The sequence below is a fragment of the Scyliorhinus torazame genome, chromosome 6 (genome assembly GCF_047496885.1).
Source record: "Scyliorhinus torazame isolate Kashiwa2021f chromosome 6, sScyTor2.1, whole genome shotgun sequence".
Taxonomy (NCBI): Eukaryota; Metazoa; Chordata; class Chondrichthyes; order Carcharhiniformes; family Scyliorhinidae; genus Scyliorhinus; species Scyliorhinus torazame.
Window position 1 is genome coordinate 324,671,108 of NC_092712.1, and position 20,540 is coordinate 324,691,647.

General features: G+C 58.7%; 1 protein-coding gene across 1 annotated transcript in view; it reads right to left on the reverse strand.

Moving 5' to 3' along the window:
* Window positions 1–464: 464 nt before the first annotated feature.
* Window positions 465–20,540, reverse strand: part of LOC140425634 (cadherin-18-like) — a 479,986-nt gene continuing 459,910 nt past the window's right edge. Inside the window, exons 10-11 of the mRNA XM_072510145.1 lie at window positions 1,033–1,284; window positions 465–580 (exon numbers count right to left, since the gene is read on the reverse strand). Coding sequence (XP_072366246.1) covers window positions 480–580; window positions 1,033–1,284 — 353 coding nt within the window. The 3' untranslated portion in view covers window positions 465–479. The remainder of the gene's footprint in view (window positions 581–1,032; window positions 1,285–20,540) is intronic.

Here is a 20,540-nt window from a genome sequence, read left to right on the forward strand (position 1 = left end):
AGTCGGGCAGCATGGTCGGCACGGGCTTGGAGGGCCGAAGGGCCTGTTCCTGTGCTGTACTTTTCTTTGTTCTTTGTTCACGATTTGTGTGACCACACGCGGCCCCGCCATCGGGAACTCGGCCCATTGGGGACGGAGCCTCGCGGGTGGGCCGGACGGTGACGCGGACACGCAGTTGCAACGGTGTGCGTCCCACGTCATGATGAGACCAGTTTGGAGGGGGTGGAGCGTGTCTGACCGCCGTTAAACTGCCGTCGGGCCCGATTTCGCCGTCGGAACCCATTCCCCGCCCAATCGTCGAACATGATTTTGGCGTCAGGCAACGGAGATTCCCGCCCTATGAACAAGTTAATTACTGTGGAGATAGTCCTAAATTACTAAACAAAGTTCTTGAAGCTCAATTGGTAACAGATGAAAAAGTAAACAAACTGTCCTTCTGATGCCAGCAAACCTTTCCATGTGTTCCTGGCACGATTGAGTTATGTGATGTGAAGGGATGGGGAATTGGGAAATTGAGATTTTAAGCCGTACATGATTTCTTCATCTTCTTCACTTCCAACATCACTTTGTTCGGCGGCACCTTCAAAAAAAAGGGTGTCGATTGACTCTTTACAATTTTAAAAGTCATTCATTCAGCCAATCAAAATGCTCAGAAGGATATAGTCACAATAAGGATGGAGGTTGTAATAACCGGCTAGATATTCAAAGTACAGGAAGATTGTGCGTTTACATATTTTTAAGTTAATTGATGTTTGAGTACACAGACAGAATCAAACAGAAATGATCAGAAGAAGGATTGAGACAGGAATGTATCTCCATTTCCACATCTCATCTCGGTTGATCACAAACACCATCGGATCGGAACATTGGGCTGAAGTTCACCTTGGCTGATAATGCAAGACTGTATCAAGGGCTTATTTTACTCCTTGACCCTTTGGAGGGTTCTAAAGCAGTTAATCTTGCGGTTGGGAGCCCAAGGTGAATTTCACCGTTATTAAGGTCTTACTGTTGCCAATTCTACAAAGCACTTACCCAACAGGATGACAATGCACAGTAAAATGGCGATTAATGCCCCAGTGCTCAAACCCGCTGCAGAAAGGTACGCTTCAGCACTGCATGTTCGAACCTTGCCGTTTCTCCCACAAGCACACACTCTGATAGTGAGAGTGCCTGTGCTGCTCAGAATGGGCGTTCCACTGTCAGAGACCACAACTGGGAGCTGATAGACTTCCTGGAGGTGCCGGCTGAATTTCCTTTGTCGTATCATGATGCTAGCTGTGCTGTCTGTAACAAGAAACATGGTACAATGAATGAAACATGAGGTTCAAAACAAGCAGCACAAGATGAAAAGGACTTTAATCAAGTATCAGCTTCAAATTCACACGGTGTGACATTCACGTCAGACTACATAATTGACAAATGTCCGGTTTCACAACTTGAAAATGACTCCAAATTGGGGGATTTAACTAACAAAAGGCAGAATGACAAATAAATGGCAACAGAAATTCAACAGAGCAAAAGGTGAGGTGATTCATTCTGGTGGATGGAATAAGAAGCCAATTATCCTTTGGATGCTAAGAACCTAAGTGGGGGAAGAGGAACAAATAGAATTGGGAATACGGATACAAAAATCACCAATGCAGTTTGATACGGCCAGGAAACAATGTAACCAAAGTTCTGGGGTCATTTACAGAGGAATTGAATACATCAGCCAGAAGTTAATGGTAAATTTGCAAAGAATCTTGATCAGATTCCCCTGGAGTACTGGGTGCAGTTCCGGTCTGCAAACTACTGCAAGATTATTGAAGCACCGGAGACAAGGGCGGAAACAAAATCACAAAATCTTTCTGAGAAATGAGAGAACACAGAAATGATTGGGCGGTCTGGGGCTCTTTCTGCTGGGAAAGTAAAGGGAACGAGAAGGTCTGACATCAGTCTTTAAATGTAGAGTCGGAGTAGTTAATTAGATTGCAGAGTGTCAGGGGGCAATGCCAAGGGAGCAGTGTGGCTGGTGGTCAGCTGTGTGGCCGGTGGTCAGCTGTGCGGCCAGTGGTCAGCTGTGCGGCCGGTGGTCAGCTGTGCGGCTGGTGGTCAGCATTGTGGCCGGTGGTCAGCTTTGCGGCCAGTGCTCAGCTGTGTGGCCGGTGGTCAGCTGTGCGGCCGGTGGTCAGCTGTGCGGCCAGTGGTCAGCTGTGCAGCCAGTGATCAGCTGTGCGGCCGGTGGTCAGCTGTGCGGCCGGTGGTCAGCTGTGCAACCAGTGGTCAGCTGTGCGGCTGGTGATCAGCTGTGCGGCCGGTGGTCAGCTGTGTGGCCGGTGGTCAGCTGTGCGGCCGGTGGTCAGCTGTGCGGCCAGTGGTCAGCTGTGCAGCCAGTGATCAGCTGTGCGGCCGGTGGTCAGCTGTGCGGCTGGTGGTCAGCTGTGCGGCCAGTGGTCAGCTGTGCGGCCGGTGGTCAGCTGTGTGGCCGGTGGTCAGCTGTGTGGCCAGTGGTCGCTGTGCGGATGGCAGTCAGCTGTGCGGCCGGTGGTCAGCTGTGCAGATGGTGGTCAGCTGTGCGGCCGGTGGTCAGCTGTGCAGCCGCTGGTCAGCAGTGAAGCTGGTGGTCAGTTGTGTGGCCGGTGGTCAGCTGTGCAGCTGGTGGTCAGCTGTGCGGCCGGTGGTCAGCTGTGCGGATGGTGGTCAGCTGTGCGGCTGGTGGTCAGCTGTGCAGCCGCTGGTCAGCTGTGAAGCCGGTGGTCAGCTGTGTGGCCAGTGGTCGCTGTGCGGATGGCGGTCAGCTGTGCGGCCGGTGGTCAGCTGTCGTCCGGTGGTCAGCTGTGCAGCTGGTGGTCAGCTGTGCAGCCGCTGGTCAGCTGTGAAGCTGGTGGTCAGCTGTGTGGCCGGTGGTCAGCTGTGAAGCTGGTGGTCAGCTGTGTGGCCAGTGGTCAGCTGTGTGGCCGGTGGTCAGCTGTGAAGCTGGTGGTCAGCTGTGTGGCCAGTGGTCAGTTGTGTGACTGGTGGTCAGCTGTGTGGCCGGTGCTCAGCTGTGCAGCCGGTGGACAGCTGTGTGGCCGGTGGTCAGCTGTGCGGCTGGTGGTCAGCTGTGTGGCCGGTGCTCAGCTGTGTGGCCGGTGGTCAGCTGTGCGGCCAGTGGTCAGCTGTGCGGCCGGTGCTCAGCTGTGCAGCCGGTGGACAGCTGTGTGGCCAGTGGTCAGCTTTGTGGCCAGTGATCATCTGTGCGGCCGGTGCTCAGCTGTGTGGCCGGTGGTCAGCTGCGTGGCCGGTGCTCAGCTATGCGGCTGGTGGTCAGCTGTGCGGCCGGTGGCCAGCTGTGTGGCCAGTGGTCAGCTGTGCAGCCGTTGGTCAGCTGTGCGGCCAGTGGTCAGCTGTGCGGCCAGTGATCAGCTGTGCGGCCGGTGGTCAGCTGTGCGGCCGGTGGTCAGCTGTGCAACCAGTGGTCAGCTGTGCGGCTGGTGATCAGCTGTGCGGCCGGTGGTCAGCTGTGTGGCCGGTGGTCAGCTGTGCGGCCGGTGGTCAGCTGTGCGGCCAGTGGTCAGCTGTGCAGCCAGTGATCAGCTGTGCGGCCGGTGGTCAGCTGTGCGGCTGGTGGTCAGCTGTGCGGCCAGTGGTCAGCTGTGTGGCTGGTGGTCAGCTGTGCGGCCGGTGCTCAGCTGTGCGGCTGATGGTCAGCTGTGCGGCCGGTGGTCAGCTGTGTGGCCGGTGGTCAGCTGTGTGGCCAGTGGTCGCTGTGCGGATGGCGGTCAGCTGTGCGGCCGGTGGTCAGCTGTGCAGATGGTGGTCAGCTGTGCGGCCGGTGGTCAGCTGTGCAGCCGCTGGTCAGCAGTGAAGCTGGTGGTCAGTTGTGTGGCCGGTGGTCAGCTGTGCAGCTGGTGGTCAGCTGTGCGGCCGGTGGTCAGCTGTGCGGATGGTGGTCAGCTGTGCGGCTGGTGGTCAGCTGTGCAGCCGCTGGTCAGCTGTGAAGCCGGTGGTCAGCTGTGTGGCCAGTGGTCGCTGTGTGGATGGCGGTCAGCTGTGCGGCCGGTGGTCAGCTGTCGTCCGGTGGTCAGCTGTGCAGCTGGTGGTCAGCTGTGCAGCCGCTGGTCAGCTGTGAAGCTGGTGGTCAGCTGTGTGGCCGGTGGTCAGCTGTGAAGCTGGTGGTCAGCTGTGTGGCCAGTGGTCAGCTGTGTGGCCGGTGGTCAGCTGTGAAGCTGGTGGTCAGCTGTGTGGCCAGTGGTCAGTTGTGTGACTGGTGGTCAGCTGTGTGGCCGGTGCTCAGCTGTGCAGCCGGTGGACAGCTGTGTGGCCGGTGGTCAGCTGTGCGGCTGGTGGTCAGCTGTGCGGCCAGTGGTCAGCTGTGCGGCCGGTGCTCAGCTGTGCAGCCGGTGGACAGCTGTGTGGCCAGTGGTCAGCTTTGTGGCCAGTGCTCAGCTGTGCGGCCGGTGCTCAGCTGTGTGGCCAGTGGTCATCTGTGCGGCCGGTGCTCAGCTGTGTGGCCGGTGGTCAGCTGCGTGGCCGGTGCTCAGCTATGCGGCTGGTGGTCAGCTGTGCGGCCGGTGGCCAGCTGTGTGGCCAGTGGTCAGCTGTGCAGCCGTTGGTCAGCTGTGCGGCCAGTGATCAGCTGTGCGGCCAGTGGTCAGCTGTGTGGCCGGTGGTCAGCGGTGTGACTGGTGGTCAGTTGTGCGGCCGGTGGTCAGCAGTGTGGCCAGTGGTCAGCTGTGTGGCTGGTGGTCAGCTGTGCGGCCGGTGCTCAGCTGTGTGGCCGGTGGTCATCTGTGCGGCCGGTGCTCAGCTGTGCGGCCGGTGGTCAGCTGTGCGGCCAGTGCTCAGCTATGCGGCTGGTGGTCAGCTGTGCGGCCGGTGGTCAGCTGTGCGGCCAGTGGTCAGCTGTGTGGCCGGTGGTCAGCTGTGCGGCCGGTGGTCAGCTGTGCGGCCAGTGGTCAGCTGTGTGGCCGGTGCTCAGCTGTGCGGCCGGTGGTCAGCTGTGTGGCCGGTGGTCAGCTGTGTGGCCAGTGGTCGCTGTGCGGATGGCGGTCAGCTATGCGGCTGATGGTCAGCTGTGCGGCTGGTGGTCAGCTGTGTGGCCGGTGGTCAGCTGTGTGGCCAGTGGTCGCTGTGCGGATGGCGGTCAGCTATGCGGCTGATGGTCAGCTGTGCGGCCGGTGGTCAGCTGTGCAGCCGCTGGTCAGCTGTGAAGCTGGTGGTCAGCTATGCGGCCAGTGGCCAGCTGTGAAGCTGGTGGTCAGTTGTGTGGCCGGTGGTCAGCTGTACGGATGGTGGTCAGCTGTGCGGCCGCTGGTCAGCTGTGAAGCTGTGGGCAGTTGTGTGGCTGGTGGTCAGTTGTGCGGCTGGTGGTCAGCTGTATGGCCAGTGGTCAGCTGTCGTCCGGTGGTCAGCTGTGCGGCTGGTGGTCAGCTGTGCGGCCGGTGGTCAGCTGTGCGGATCGTGGTCAGCTGTGCGGCCGGTGGTCAGCTGTGCAGCCGCTGGTCAGCAGTGAAGCTGGTGGTCAGCTGTGAAGCTGGTGGTCAGTTGTTTGGCTGGTGGTCAGCTGTGCGGCCGGTGGTCAGCAGTGTGGCCAGTGGTCAGCTGTGTGGCTGGTGGTCAGCTGTGCGGCCGGTGGTCAGCTGTGTGGCTGGTGTTCAGCTGTGCGGCCGGTGGTCAGCTGTGTGGCTGGCGGTCAGCTGTGCGGCTGGTGGTCAGCTGTGTGGCTGGTGGTCAGCTGTGCGACTGGTGGTCAGCTGTGCGGCCGGTGGTCAGCTGTGCGGCCGGTGGTCAGCTGTGCGGCCGGTGGCCAGCTGTGCGACCGGTGGCCAGCTGTGCGACCGGTGGTCAGCTGTGCGGCCGGTGCTCAGCTGTGCGGCCGGTTGTCAGCTGTGTGGCTGGTGGTCAGCTGTGCGGCCGGTGCTCAGCTGTGCGGCCGGTTGTCAGCTGTGCAGCTGGTGGTCAGCTGTGCGGATGGTGGTCAGCTGTGCGGCCGGTGGTCAGCTGTGCAGCCACTGGTCAGCTGTGAAGCTGGTGGTCAGCTGTGTGGCCGGTGGTCAGCTGTGTGACTGGTGGTCAGTTGTGCGGCCGGTGGTCAGCAGTGTGGCCAGTGGTCAGCTGTGTGGCTGGTGGTCAGCTGTGCGGCCGGTGGTCAGCTGTGTGGCCGGTGGTCAGCTGTGCGGCCGGTGGTCAGCTGTGTGGCTGGTGGTCAGCTGTGTGGCTGGTGGTCAGCTGTGTGACTGGTGGTCAGCTGTGCGGCCGGTGGTCAGCTGTGTGGCTGGTGGTCAGCTGTGCGGCTGGTGGTCATCTGTGTGGCAGGTGGTCAGCTTTGAAGCTGGTGGTCAGTTGTGCGGCCAGTGATCATCTGTGTGGCTGGTGGTCAGCTGTGTGGCTGGTGGTCAGTTGTGCGGCCAGTGGTCATCTGTGTGGCTGGTGGTCTGCTGTTTTGCTGGTGGTCAGCTGTGCGGCCGATGGTCAGCTGTGTGGCTGGTGGTCAGCTGTACAGCCAGTGGTCAGCTGTGTGGCTGGTGGTCAGTTGTGCGGCCGGTGGTCAGCAGTGTGGCCGGTGGTCAGCTCTGTGGCCGGTGGTGAGCTGTGCGGCTGGTGGTCAGCTCTGTGGCTGGTGGTCGGCTGGTGGTCAGTTGTGTGGCCAGTGGCCAGCTGTGCGGCCGGTGGTCAGCTCTGTGGCTGGTGGTCAGCTGTGTGGCTGGTGGTCAGCTGTGTGGCTGGTGGCCAGCTGTGCGGCCGGTGGTCAGCTCTGTGGCTGGTGGTCAGCTCTGTGGCTGGTGGTCAGCTCTGTGGCTGGTGGTCGGCTGTGCGGCCGGTGGTCAGCTGTATGGCCGGTGGTCAGTTGTTCTGCCGGTGGTCAGTTGTGCTGCCGGTGGTCAGCTCTGTGGCTGGTGGTCAGCTGTGTGGCTGGCGGTCAGCTGTGCAGCCACTGGTCAGCTGTGCAGCCACTGGTCAGCTGAGAAGCTGGTTGTCAGTTGCGTGGCTGATGGTCAGCTGTGTGGCTGGTGGTCAGCTGTGTGGCTGTGCGGCCGGTGGTCAGCTGTGCGGCTGGTGGTCAGCTGTGTGGCTGGTGGTCAGTTGTGTGGCTGGTGGTCAGCTGTGTGGCTGGTGGTCGGCTGTGCGGCCGCTGGTCAGCTGTGTGGCTGGTGGTCATCTGTGTGGCTGGTGGTCGGCTGTGCGGCCGGTTGTCGGCTGTGCGGCCGGTGGTCAGCTGTACGGCCGGTGGTCAGCTGTGTGGCTGGTGGTCAGCTGTGAAGCTGGTGGTCAGCTGTACGGCCAGTGGTCAGCTGTATGGCTGGTGGTCAGCTGTGTGGCTGGTGGTCAGTTGTGCGGCCAGTGGTCATCTGTGTGGCTGGTGGTCTGCTGTTTTGCTGGTGGTCAGCTGTGCGGCCGATGGTCAGCTGTGCGGCCGGTGGTCAGCTGTGTGGTGGGTGGTCAGCTGTACAGCCAGTGGTCAGCTGTGTGGCAGGTGGTCTGCTCTGTGGCCGGTGGTCAGCTGTACAGCCAGTGGTCAGCTGTATGGCTGGTGGTCAGCTGTGTGGCTGGTGGTCAGTTGTGCGGCCAGTGGTCAGCTGTATGGCTGGTGGTCAGCTGTGCGGCAGGTGGTCAGCTGTGCAGCCAGTGGTCAGCTGTGCAGCTGGTGGTCAGCTGTGCGGCTGGTGGTCAGCTGTGTGGCTGGTGGTCAGCTGGCCGGCCGGTGGTCAGCTGTCATCCGGTGGTCAGCTGTGCGGCCGGTGGTCAGCTGTGCGGCTGGTGGTCAGCTGTGCGGCTGGTGGTCAACTGTGCGGCCGGTGGTCAGCTGTGCGGCCGGTGGTCAGCTGTGCGGCCGGTGGTCAGCTGTGCGGCCAGTGGTCAGCTGTCGGTTTCTCCGCTTCATTCGCATTGCAGTTGGTGCAAAAATGGGAATTGGAAAACTCCGCCCAGAATCTTTTCCTGTCTTTATTGATTGGATTGGTGAACTGCAGCATTGCTGTCGAAACCTGCCAACTGGACACTCTTCTGGGCTTGAATAGCTACACTGAACACTTTACTGTGTCAATCAGAGTGAGAAGAGCTTGCATTTGACTTCTTCTGCTCAAACATTATTGTGATATTGCCTCATCACCTCTTTCCAGCTCCATAACAACGTCCAATTCCACCCCATCACAGCTCATTTGCTGGAATTCCTCACCCATTCCTTTGTTATCTCTCAATTTAACGAGTTCAATGGCCTCCTGCCTGGTCTGCCGTGCATCAAACACCATTAACTTGAGATCATTAACATTCTGCTGCCGTGTCCTTATTTGCACGCGGCTCCCCCTGCTCACTCAGCAAGACTGCCTCCTGCAAAGAAACACTTCAATTTTAAACTTTGAAATCTTGTGTTCAAATCACTCCAGGGGCTCACTCTTCCTTACATCTGTAACCTCCACCAGTCCTTTCAACTTTCCCGATCTCTGTAACCTCCTCCAGCCCCTACAACCCTCTCTATCTCTGTAACCTCCTCCAGCCCCTACAACCCTCCATATCTCTGTAACCTCCTCCAACTCCTTCAACCCTCCCTACATCCATAACCTCCACCAGACCCTACAACCCTCCATATCTCTGTAACCTCCTCCAACTCCTTCAACCCTCCCTACATCCATAACCTCCACCAGACTCTACAGCCCTCCCTATCTCTATAGCCTCCTCCAGCCCACATAACCCTCCCTACCTCTGTAACCTCTGCTCGCCCCACAACCCTCTGAAACATCTTCTCTCCATGAATTCAGCCACCTTCAGCATCCCCGGTTGTAATTATCCACAATTGCCTTCACAACTTCTCATTCCTCTGTTACGACAATCTCAATTTTAATTGTGCGTCTTTGCCTGAGATTTTTGTCCTTTTTCCAGATTTCTCCTGATGAGAATCAGTGTCAAACCCCTGGATGCTATTTGGGATATTTTGTTGTGTTTAAAATGTTAGATAATTACAAAGACAGAATGTGCTGGAAAAGCTCAGCTGGTCTAGTGGCATCTGTGTAGCGAGAAACAGAGTTAAATGTTTAGGGGTGGCACAGTGGTTAGCACTGCTGCCTCACAGCACCAGGGACCCCGGGCGGCACGGTAGCACAGTGGTTAGCACTGTTGCCTGAAAGCGGCAGTGACCCGGGTTCGATTCCCGGCTGGGGTCACTGTCTGTGCGGAGTCTGCACGTCCTCCCCGTATCTGCGTGGGTTTCCTCCCACAGTCCAAAGACGTGCAGATTAGCTGGGGTTGTGGGGTTAGGGCGAAAGAGTGGTAGATTGCTCTTTCAGAGGGTCAGTGCAAACGCGATGGGTCGAATGGCCTCCTTCTGCTCCGTTGGGAATCTGTGATTCTATGAGTCAAACATTCCTCTTCTTCAGAACGAAAAGACTAATTTCAGATTTCCTTTATCTGCAGTATTTTGCTTTTATGTAAATACAAGTTGTTGTTTCTGTTGCCGCTGCATTGTGTCAATGTGAATACAACATGAAAGTCGAGACGTCAAAGTGGGCGGCATTTCCCACCGCGTGTGTTTTGCAGCAGCAAAGGTGGCCCACCATTGGTGGGCAACGGGATCATCTTCCGGTCCCATGGAGTGGGGGCTGTGATCAGCAGGACTGGACGATCCTGCCTGCTGGAAAATACCAGCCGATTTCCGATGTGCATGGCAGCCATTGCCAACTGCAAATTTCCAATATTAATATCTTTATTTGCATCAGTTTAATATGATGAAACATCTTCTATCTTGACCCTTGTGATGAATACAAGAAATTGTCATGCATTATAGTTTGTACTTTTGCAGTAATAGTATTAAAACCTCGGTTCAAATGCTTGCAGACAGTGTGGGCGGGATTCTCCTGTCTGTCAGCCACGTTTTCCGGCACGGCGCACCCCTGCCAGCAGGGGGATTCTCTGTTCCCGCAGCCGGACAATGGGGTTTCCCATTGTGGCCACCTCACACCTTCGGGAAACCCTGCCGGCAGAGCCTGCCGGATCTCGCCGACGGAGAATCCTGCTGAGTGTCTGCTAGAACTGTAATGAAAGGTGTGGTAATCAGGAGAGGTATTGGAATAAATATTAAACGCTATTTTACCTGTTTGCAGATACAGAGCTAATGTTATGCTGCAAACGTTCGAGCCTGGCTAAACAAATCAAGGCAAAGCTTTAAGAAGAGACAAAAGAATGGCGTGTGATTTGAGTGCAGTTGGTGTCACAAATAGAGGAGGAGTCAGGTCTTCCAGGACAAAAGAGTTGCTTCCAGGACTCTAATTGAGCAGGACACTTTCATCTTGGCCCTAAAAAAATGGATTCTCCCAGCACAGACTCTGCACCAAGAGAAGTAAGTAAAACCTGGTTGTTAATTATATACATAAATAGCATTTGAAATATATGGGGCTGCATTGTCCGTTTCAGGCACTATGTCCCCACGTCGTCGTGAAAACTGTGGCCTTTTATGCCAGAAAAACTGGTGTCAAAGGGCTACAGGGCAGGGGGCTAGAGGGAGCCATCGTGAAGCTCCCAGCTCCTGCTGCAGAAACGCCCGCCCTGCACCTCCGGGTCAGAGGCTGAGCAGGCGCATGGCAGCGGTCTCCAGCGGCCGCGCCATGCTCCATGGCGGACTCAGACCGCGGAAATAGTGCCCCGACCGGCTGTGCGCCCGGCCCGGACTGCCCGCAAAATAAAGGCACAGTCCCCCCTCAGGCCCCCCCTGATGTCTATCGGCCCGTCCCCGACCATGGCGGCTGTGGACTGAGTCCGCAGCAGCCTCGCACGTTTCCCGGACGGCTGGGACCATGTTAGAAATATGCCATTGGGACCTTGGCCGGTAGGGGGCAGGGAATAGCATGGTGGACCACAAGCAATGGCCGCAGCTGGGGGATACGCGGCGCGCCGTACTTCCCGGGTAAGCCGCATTTCGGGGGCCAGAGAATCGAGGGACCGGCGCCGGACGCGATTCCATGCGTGGAAATAGATTCTCCGCCGCGGCGCCTGACGCAATTGACTGCGCGTGCACGGGGATGCCGTGAGCATCCGCTGACGCTCCCGCGCATGCGTCGCCCGGCGAAGTCCTTCCGCCGCCGGCTTGCGTGGCGCTAAAGGCCTTTCCCACCAGCCGGAGGGGCGGAAATCACTCCGGCGCGGGCCTAGCCCCTCAAAGTGAGGGCTTGGTCCCTAAAGGTGCGGAGAATTCCGCACCTTTGGGGTGGCCCGACGCCGGAGTGGTTCCCGCCACTCCATCCTGCCGGGACCCCCCGCCCCGCCGGGTAGGGGAGAATCCCGGCCAAGATGTTGTACCTGTTAACTGTAAAACTGTTTATTTCTTCCTAATGTGCTTATTTCTCTATTTAAATTAAAGTTTGTTGATATAAAAGCTGTGCACTGGTCAGGGTTCTCACTCGTGTGGGGCAGTTTTATTTCTCCACACTTTTACCAAGTGCAAATAGTTGGGTTCTAGTCCGGGATCTGAACCAAAACTGGGGACGTGGTCCAGACCCAGAATGTGCTATTCAGGCAAACTGCTAAATCTGTTAAAAGCCTGTCTTAAATTCATGTGATACTTGTGTGTGGGCTTTGGGGAAAACAGTGTTTATTATTCCAAACATTAAATGAAGGCGATAAATAAAAAAGGATGGCGTGTGGGGGAGGGTTACATTTGCTGTTGCTATGATAGCATTTCCAGAGGTAAAGTTATTAGAAATTCTAATTGAAGTAATCATGGGAGAAATGTTCCCATTTTTTTCAGTGTCAGCTCTCACTGGAGTCTGGGCTCACTATCCAGTGTCAGCTCTCACTGGAACCTGGGCTCACTCTGCAGTGTCAGCTCTCCCTGGAACCTGCGCTGTTGCTCTCCAGTGTCAGCTCTCACTGGAACCTGGGCTCGCTCTCCAGTGTCAGCTCTCCCTGGAGTCTGGGCTCACTCTCCAGTGCCAGCTCTCACTGGAAACTGGCCTGTCACTCTGCAGTGTCAGCTCTCACTGGAACCTGGGCTGTCGCTCTGCAGTGTCAGCTCTCACTGGAGTCTGGGCTCACTCTCCAGTGCCAGCTCTCACTGGAACCTGGCCTGTCGCTCTGCAGTGTCAGCTCTCACTGGAACCTGGGCTGTCGCTCTGCAGTGTCATCTCCCTGGCGTCTGGGCTGTCGCTCTGCAGTGTCAGCTCTCACTGGAACCTGGGCTGTCGCTCTCCAGTGTCATCTCTCACTGGAACCTGGGCTGTCGCTCTGCAGTGCCAGCTCTCCCTGGAGTCTGGGCTCACTCTGCACTGCCAGCTCTCACTGGAACCTGGGCTCGCTCTCCAGTGCCAGCTCTCACTGGAACCTGGGCTGTCGCTCTGCAGTGTCAGCTCTCACTGGAACCTGGGCTGCCGCTCTCCAGTGTCAGCTCTCACTGGAGTCTGGGCTCACTCTCCAGTGCCAGCTCTCACTGGAACCTGGCCTGTCGCTCTGCAGTGCCAGCTCTCACTGGAACCTGGGCTGTCGCTCTGCAGTGTCAGCTCTCACTGGAACCTGGGCTGTCGCTCTGCAGTGTCAGCTCTCCCTGGAGTCTGGGCTCACTCTGCAGTGTCAGCTCTCACTGGAACCTGGGCTGTCGCTCTGCAGTGTCAGCTCTCCCTGGAACCTGGGCTGTCGCTCTGCAGTGTCAGCTCTCCCTGGAACCTGGGCTGTCGCTCTGCAGTGTCAGCTCTCCCTGGAGTCTGGGCTCACTCTGCAGTGTCAGCTCTCACTGGAACCTGCGCTGTTGCTCTCCAGTGTCAGCTCTCACTGGAACCTAGGCTCGCTCTCCAGTGTCAGCTCTCACTGGAACCTGGGCTGTTGCTCTCCAGTGCCAGCTCTCACTGGAACCTGGGCTCGCTCTCCAGTGTCAGCTCTCACTGGAACCTGCGCTGTTGCTCTCCAGTGCCAGCTCTCACTGGAACCTGGGCTCGCTCTCCAGTGCCAGCTCTCACTGGAACCTGGGCTCGCTCTCCAGTGTCAGCTCTCCCTGGAGTCTGGGCTCACTCTGCAGTGTCAGCTCTCACTGGAACCTGGGCTGTCGCTCTGCAGTGTCAGCTCTCCCTGGCACCTGGGCTCTCACTCTGCAGTGTCAGCTCTCACTGGAGCCTGGGCTGTCACTCTGCAGTGTCAGCTCTCACTGGAGTCTGGGCTCACTCTCCAATGCCAGCTCTCACTGGAACCTGGCCTGTCACTCTGCAGTGTCAGCTCTCACTGGAACCTGGGCTGTCGCTCTGCAGTGTCAGCTCTCACTGGAACCTGGGCTGTCGCTCTGCAGTGTCAGCTCTCCCTGGAGTCTGGGCTCACTCTGCAGTGTCAGCTCTCACTGGAACCTGGGCTGTCGCTCTGCAGTGTCAGCTCTCCCTGGAACCTGGGCTGTCGCTCTGCAGTGTCAGCTCTCCCTGGAGTCTGGGCTCACTCTGTAGTGTCAGCTCTCACTGGAACCTGCGCTGTTGCTCTCCAGTGTCAGCTCTCACTGGAACCTAGGCTCGCTCTCCAGTGTCAGCTCTCACTGGAACCTGGGCTGTTGCTCTCCAGTGCCAGCTCTCACTGGAACCTGGGCTCGCTCTCCAGTGCCAGCTCTCACTGCAACCTGGGCTCGCTCTCCAGTGTCAGCTCTCACTGGAACCTGCGCTGTTGCTCTCCAGTGCCAGCTCTCACTGGAACCTGGGCTCGCTCTCCAGTGCCAGCTCTCACTGGAACCTGGGCTCGCTCTCCAGTGCCAGCTCTCCCTGGAGTCTGGGCTCACTCTGCAGTGTCAGCTCTCACTGGAACCTGGGCTGTCGCTCTGCAGTGTCAGCTCTCCCTGGCACCTGGGCTCTCACTCTGCAGAGTCAGCTCTCACTGGAGCCTGGGCTGTCACTCTGCAGTGTCAGCTCTCACTGGAGTCTGGGCTCACTCTCCAATGCCAGCTCTCACTGGAACCTGGCCTGTCGCTCTGCAGTGTCAGCTCTCACTGGAACCTGGGCTGTCGCTCTGCAGTGTCAGCTCTCACTGGAACCTGGGCTGTCGCTCTGCAGTGTCAGCTCTCCCTGGAGTCTGGGCTCACTCTGCAGTGTCAGCTCTCACTGGAACCTGGGCTGTCGCTCTGCAGTGTCAGCTCTCCCTGGCACCTGGGCTCTCACTCTGCAGTGTCAGCTCTCACTGGAGCCTGGGCTGTCGCTCTGCAGTGTCAGCTCTCACTGGAACCTGGGCTGTCGCTCTGCAGTTTCAGCTCTCACTGGAGTCTGGGCTCACTCTCCAATGCCGGCTCTCACTGGAACCTGGCCTGTCGCTCTGCAGTGTCAGCTCTCCCTGGAACCTGGGCTGTCGCTCTGCAGTGTCAGCTTTCAATGGAGTCTGGGCTGTCGCTCTGCAGTGTCAGCTCTCACTGGAACCTGGGCTGTCGCTCTCCAGTGCCAGCTCTCACTGGAACCTGGGCTCGCTCTCCAGTGTCAGCTCTCACTGGAACCTGGGCTGTCGCTCTGCAGTGTCAGCTCTCACTGGAACCTGGGCTGTCGCTCTCCAGTGTCATCTCCCTGGAGTCTGGGCTCGCTCTCCAGTGTCAGCTCTCCCTGGCGTCTGGGCTGTCGCTCTCCAGTGTCAGCTCTCACTGGAACCTGGGCTCGCTCTCCAGTGTCAGCTCTCACTGGAACCTGGGCTGTCGCTCTGCAGTGCCACCTCTCACTGGAGTCTGGGCTCGCTCTGCAGTGTCAGCTCTCACTGGAACCTGGGCTGTCGCTCTGCAGTGTCAGCTCTCCCTGGCACCTGGGCTCTCACTCTGCAGTGTCAGCTCTCACTGGAGCCTGGGCTGTCACTCTGCAGTGTCAGCTCTCACTGGAGTCTGGGCTCACTCTCCAATGCCAGCTCTCACTGGAACATGGCCTGTCGCTCTGCAGTGTCAGCTCTCACTGGAACCTGGGCTGTCGCTCTGCAGTGTCAGCTCTCACTGGAACCTGGGCTGTCGCTCTGCAGTGTCAGCTCTCCCTGGAGTCTGGGCTCACTCTGCAGTGTCAGCTCTCCCTGGCACCTGGGCTCTCACTCTGCAGTGTCAGCTCTCACTGGAGCCTGGGCTGTCACTCTGCAGTGTCAGCTCTCACTGGAGTCTGGGCTCACTCTCCAATGCCAGCTCTCACTGGAACCTGGCCTGTCGCTCTGCAGTGTCAGCTCTCACTGGAACCTGGGCTGTCGCTCTGCAGTGTCAGCTCTCACTGGAACCTGGGCTGTCGCTCTGCAGTGTCAGCTCTCCCTGGAGTCTGGGCTCACTCTGCAGTGTCAGCTCTCACTGGAACCTGGGCTGTCGCTCTGCAGTGTCAGCTCTCCCTGGCACCTGGGCTCTCACTCTGCAGTGTCAGCTCTCACTGGAGCCTGGGCTGTCGCTCTGCAGTGTCAGCTCTCACTGGAACCTGGGCTGTCGCTCTGCAGTGTCAGCTCTCACTGGAGTCTGGGCTCACTCTGCACTGCCAGCTCTCACTGGAACCTGGGCTGTCGCTCTGCAGTGTCAGCTCTCCCTGGAACCTGGGCTGTCGCTCTGCAGTGTCAGCTCTCCCTGGAACCTGGGCTGTCGCTCTGCAGTGTCAGCTCTCCCTGGAGTCTGGGCTCACTCTGCAGTGTCAGCTCTCACTGGAACCTGCGCTGTTGCTCTCCAGTGTCAGCTCTCACTGGAACCTAGGCTCGCTCTCCAGTGTCAGCTCTCACTGGAACCTGGGCTGTTGCTCTCCAGTGCCAGCTCTCACTGGAACCTGGGCTCGCTCTCCAGTGTCAGCTCTCCCTGGAGTCTGGGCTCACTCTGCAGTGTCAGCTCTCACTGGAGTCTGGGCTCACTCTGCAGTGTCAGCTCTCACTGGAACCTGGGCTGTCGCTCTGCAGTGTCAGCTCTCCCTGGCACCTGGGCTCTCACTCTGCAGTGTCAGCTCTCACTGGAGCCTGGGCTGTCACTCTGCAGTGTCAGCTCTCACTGGAGTCTGGGCTCACTCTCCAATGCCAGCTCTCACTGGAACCTGGCCTGTCGCTCTGCAGTGTCAGCTCTCACTGGAACCTGGGCTGTCGCTCTGCAGTGTCAGCTCTCACTGGAACCTGGGCTGTCGCTCTGCAGTGTCAGCTCTCCCTGGAGTCTGGGCTCACTCTGCAGTGTCAGCTCTCACTGGCACCTGGGCTGTCGCTCTGCAGTGTCAGCTCTCCCTGGCACCTGGGCTCTCACTCTGCAGTGTCAGCTCTCACTGGAGCCTGGGCTGTCGCTCTGCAGTGTCAGCTCTCACTGGAACCTGGGCTGCCGCTCTGCAGTGTCAGCTCTCACTGGAGTCTGGGCTCACTCTCCAATGCCAGCTCTCACTGGAACCTGGCCTGTCGCTCTGCAGTGTCAGCTCTCCCTGGAACCTGGGCTGTCGCTCTGCAGTGTCAGCTTTCACTGGAGTCTGGGCTGTCGCTCTGCAGTGTCAGCTCTCACTGGAACCTGGGCTGTCGCTCTCCAGTGCCAGCTCTCACTGGAGTCTGGGCTCGCTCTGCAGTGTCAGCTTTCACTGGAGTCTGGGCTGTCGCTCTGCAGTGTCAGCTCTCCCTGGAACCTGGGCTGTCACTCTGTAGTGTCAGCTCTCCCTGGAGTCTGGGCTCACTCTGCAGTGTCAGCTCTCACTGGAACCTGGGCTGTCGCTCTCCAGTGTCAGCTCTCACTGGAACCTGGGCTGTCACTCTGCAGTGTCAGCTCTCACTGGAACCTGGGCTGTCGCTCTGCAGTGTCAGCTCTCACTGGAACCTGGGCTGTCGCTCTGCAGTGTCAGCTCTCCCTGAAGTCTGGGCTCACTCTGCAGTGTCAGCTCTCACTGGAACCTGGGCTGTCGCTCTGCAGTGTCAGCTCTCCCTGGAACCTGGGCTGTCGCTCTGCAGTGTCAGCTCTCCCTGGAGTCTGGGCTCACTCTTTAGTGTCAGCTCTCACTGGAACCTGCGCTGTTGCTCTCCAGTGTCAGCTCTCACTGGAACCTAGGCTCGCTCTCCAGTGTCAGCTCTCACTGGAACCTGGGCTGTTGCTCTCCAGTGCCAGCTCTCACTGGAACCTGGGCTCGCTCTCCAGTGCCAGCTCTCACTGGAACCTGGGCTCGCTCTCCAGTGTCAGCTCTCACTGGAACCTGCGCTGTTGCTCTCCAGTGCCAGCTCTCACTGGAACCTGGGCTCGCTCTCCAGTGCCAGCTCTCACTGGAACCTGGGCTCGCTCTCCAGTGCCAGCTCTCCCTGGAGTCTGGGCTCACTCTGCAGTGTCAGCTCTCACTGGAACCTGGGCTGTCGCTCTGCAGTGTCAGCTCTCCCTGGCACCTGGGCTCTCACTCTGCAGTGTCAGCTCTCACTGGAGCCTGGGCTGTCACTCTGCAGTGTCAGCTCTCACTGGAGTCTGGGCTCACTCTCCAATGCCAGCTCTCACTGGAACCTGGCCTGTCGCTCTGCAGTGTCAGCTCTCACTGGAACCTGGGCTGTCGCTCTGCAGTGTCAGCTCTCCCTGGAGTCTGGGCTCACTCTGCAGTGTCAGCTCTCACTGGAACCTGGGCTGTCGCTCTGCAGTGTCAGCTCTCCCTGGCACCTGGGCTCTCACTCTGCAGTGTCAGCTCTCACTGGAGCCTGGGCTGTCGCTCTGCAGTGTCAGCTCTCACTGGAACCTGGGCTGTCGCTCTGCAGTGTCAGCTCTCCCTGGAGTCTGGGCTCACTCTGCAGTGTCAGCTCTCACTGGAACCTGGGCTGTCGCTCTGCAGTGTCAGCTCTCCCTGGCACCTGGGCTCTCACTCTGCAGTGTCAGCTCTCACTGGAGCCTGGGCTGTCGCTCTGCAGTGTCAGCTCTCACTGGAACCTGGGCTGTCGCTCTGCAGTGTCAGCTCTCACTGGAGTCTGGGCTCACTCTCCAATGCCAGCTCTCACTGGAACCTGGCCTGTCGCTCTGCAGTGTCAGCTCTCCCTGGAACCTGGGCTGTCGCTCTGCAGTGTCAGCTTTCACTGGAGTCTGGGCTGTCGCTCTGCAGTGTCAGCTCTCACTGGAACCTGGGCTGTCGCTCTCCAGTGCCAGCTCTCACTGGAGTCTGGGCTCGCTCTGCAGTGTCAGCTTTCACTGGAGTCTGGGCTGTCGCTCTGCAGTGTCAGCTCTCCCTGGATCCTAGGCTGTCACTCTGTAGTGTCAGCTCTCCCTGGAGTCTGGGCTCACTCTGCAGTGTCAGCTCTCACTGGAACCTGCGCTGTTGCTCTCCAGTGCCAGCTCTCCCTGGAACCTGGGCTCGCTCTCCAGTGTCAGCTCTCACTGGAACCTGGGCTCGCTCTCCAGTGTCAGCTCTCACTGGAACCTGGGCTGTCGCTCTGCAGTGTCAGCTCTCACTGGAACCTGGGCTGTCGCTCTCCAGTGTCATCTCCCTGGAGTCTGGGCTCGCTCTCCAGTGTCAGCTCTCCCTGGCGTCTGGGCTGTCGCTCTCCAGTGTCAGCTCTCACTGGAACCTGGGCTCGCTCTCCAGTGTCAGCTCTCACTGGAACCTGGGCTGTCGCTCTGCAGTGCCACCTCTCACTGGAGTCTGGGCTCGCTCTGCAGTGTCAGCTCTCACTGGAACCTGGGCTGTCGCTCTGCAGTGTCAGCTCTCCCTGGCACCTGGGCTCTCACTCTGCAGTGTCAGCTCTCACTGGAGCCTGGGCTGTCACTCTGCAGTGTCAGCTCTCACTGGAACCTGGGCTGTCACTCTCCAGTGTCATCTCCCTGGAGTCTGGGCTCGCTCTCCAGTGTCAGCTCTCCCTGGCGTCTGGGCTGTCGCTCTCCAGTGTCAGCTCTCACTGGAACCTGGGCTCGCTCTCCAGTGTCAGCTCTCACTGGAACCTGGGCTGTCGCTCTGCAGTGCCACCTCTCACTGGAGTCTGGGCTCGCTCTGCAGTGTCAGCTCTCACTGGAACCTGGGCTGTCGCTCTGCAGTGTCAGCTCTCCCTGGCACCTGGGCTCTCACTCTGCAGTGTCAGCTCTCACTGGAGCCTGGGCTGTCACTCTGCAGTGTCAGCTCTCACTGGAGTCTGGGCTCACTCTCCAATGCCAGCTCTCACTGGAACCTGGCCTGTCGCTCTGCAGTGTCAGCTCTCACTGGAACCTGGGCTGTCGCTCTGCAGTGTCAGCTCTCACTGGAACCTGGGCTGTCGCTCTGCAGTGTCAGCTCTCCCTGGAGTCTGGGCTCACTCTGCAGTGTCAGCTCTCACTGGAACCTGGGCTGTCGCTCTGCAGTGTCAGCTCTCCCTGGCACCTGGGCTCTCACTCTGCAGTGTCAGCTCTCACTGGAGCCTGGGCTGTCGCTCTGCAGTGTCAGCTCTCACTGGAACCTGGGCTGTCGCTCTGCAGTTTCAGCTCTCACTGGAGTCTGGGCTCACTCTCCAATGCCAGCTCTCACTGGAACCTGGCCTGTCGCTCTGCAGTGTCAGCTCTCCCTGGAACCTGGGCTGTCGCTCTGCAGTGTCAGCTTTCACTGGAGTCTGGGCTGTCGCTCTGCAGTGTCAGCTCTCACTGGAACCTGGGCTGTCGCTCTCCAGTGCCAGCTCTCACTGGAGTCTGGGCTCGCTCTGCAGTGTCAGCTTTCACTGGAGTCTGGGCTGTCGCTCTGCAGTGTCAGCTCTCCCTGGAACCTGGGCTGTCACTCTGTAGTGTCAGCTCTCCCTGGAGTCTGGGCTCACTCTGCAGTGTCAGCTCTCACTGGAACCTGGGCTCGCTCTCCAGTGTCAGCTCTCACTGGAACCTGGGCTCGCTCTCCAGTGTCAGCTCTCACTGGAACCTGGGCTGTCGCTCTGCAGTGTCAGCTCTCACTGGAACCTGGGCTGTCGCTCTCCAGTGTCATCTCCCTGGCGTCTGGGCTGTCGCTCTCCAGTGTCAGCTCTCACTGGAACCTGGGCTCGCTCTCCAGTGTCAGCTCTCACTGGAACCTGGGCTGTCGCTCTGCAGTGCCACCTCTCACTGGAGTCTGGGCTCGCTCTGCAGTGTCAGCTCTCACTGGAGTCTGGGCTGTCGCTCTCCAGTGTCAGCTCTCCCTGGAGTCTGGGCTCACTCTGCAGTGTCAGCTCTCACTGGAACCTGGGCTGTCGCTCTGCAGTGTCAGCTCTCACTGGAACCTGGGCTGTCGCTCTCCAGCTGGACAGCTGGGTTAGCTCCCCCCACTCACCACAATCGACATCAGACGTCTCTGCCCCTCCCTCCCACCACCAACAAGCATCAGCAATGGGGGCCAATAAACATAACGGGAACCCTGCTCGCAATGGGGCTCCCAGAGGGTCCACCCCTGGCACTGCCCCTGGCACAGATTGGCACGGCCAACATGGCGCTGCCATTGTGTGAGGGGGTGGGGGTGGGGTCCTAGGTCAGTGCTTGGCCATGTTCCTCTCTCCCGGGTGCTATACTCACATTCAACCCCTGGAGGATCTGCTCGACTGAACCTGTTGTGAAGCTGCTGGATGGATATTCAGTGAGGGGGGCGTGGCGAGGGGCTCAGGAAGTACATTAGAAAGTATTTAAATGAGGTTCATACCTTTGTTATATCATTGGTAGGCGGTGTGGAAAATCAGAAAAGACAAACCCGCCGGCGGGAATTGCGATTTCTGATTCTTGTGGTGTTTTCTGCCGATACGTCGTT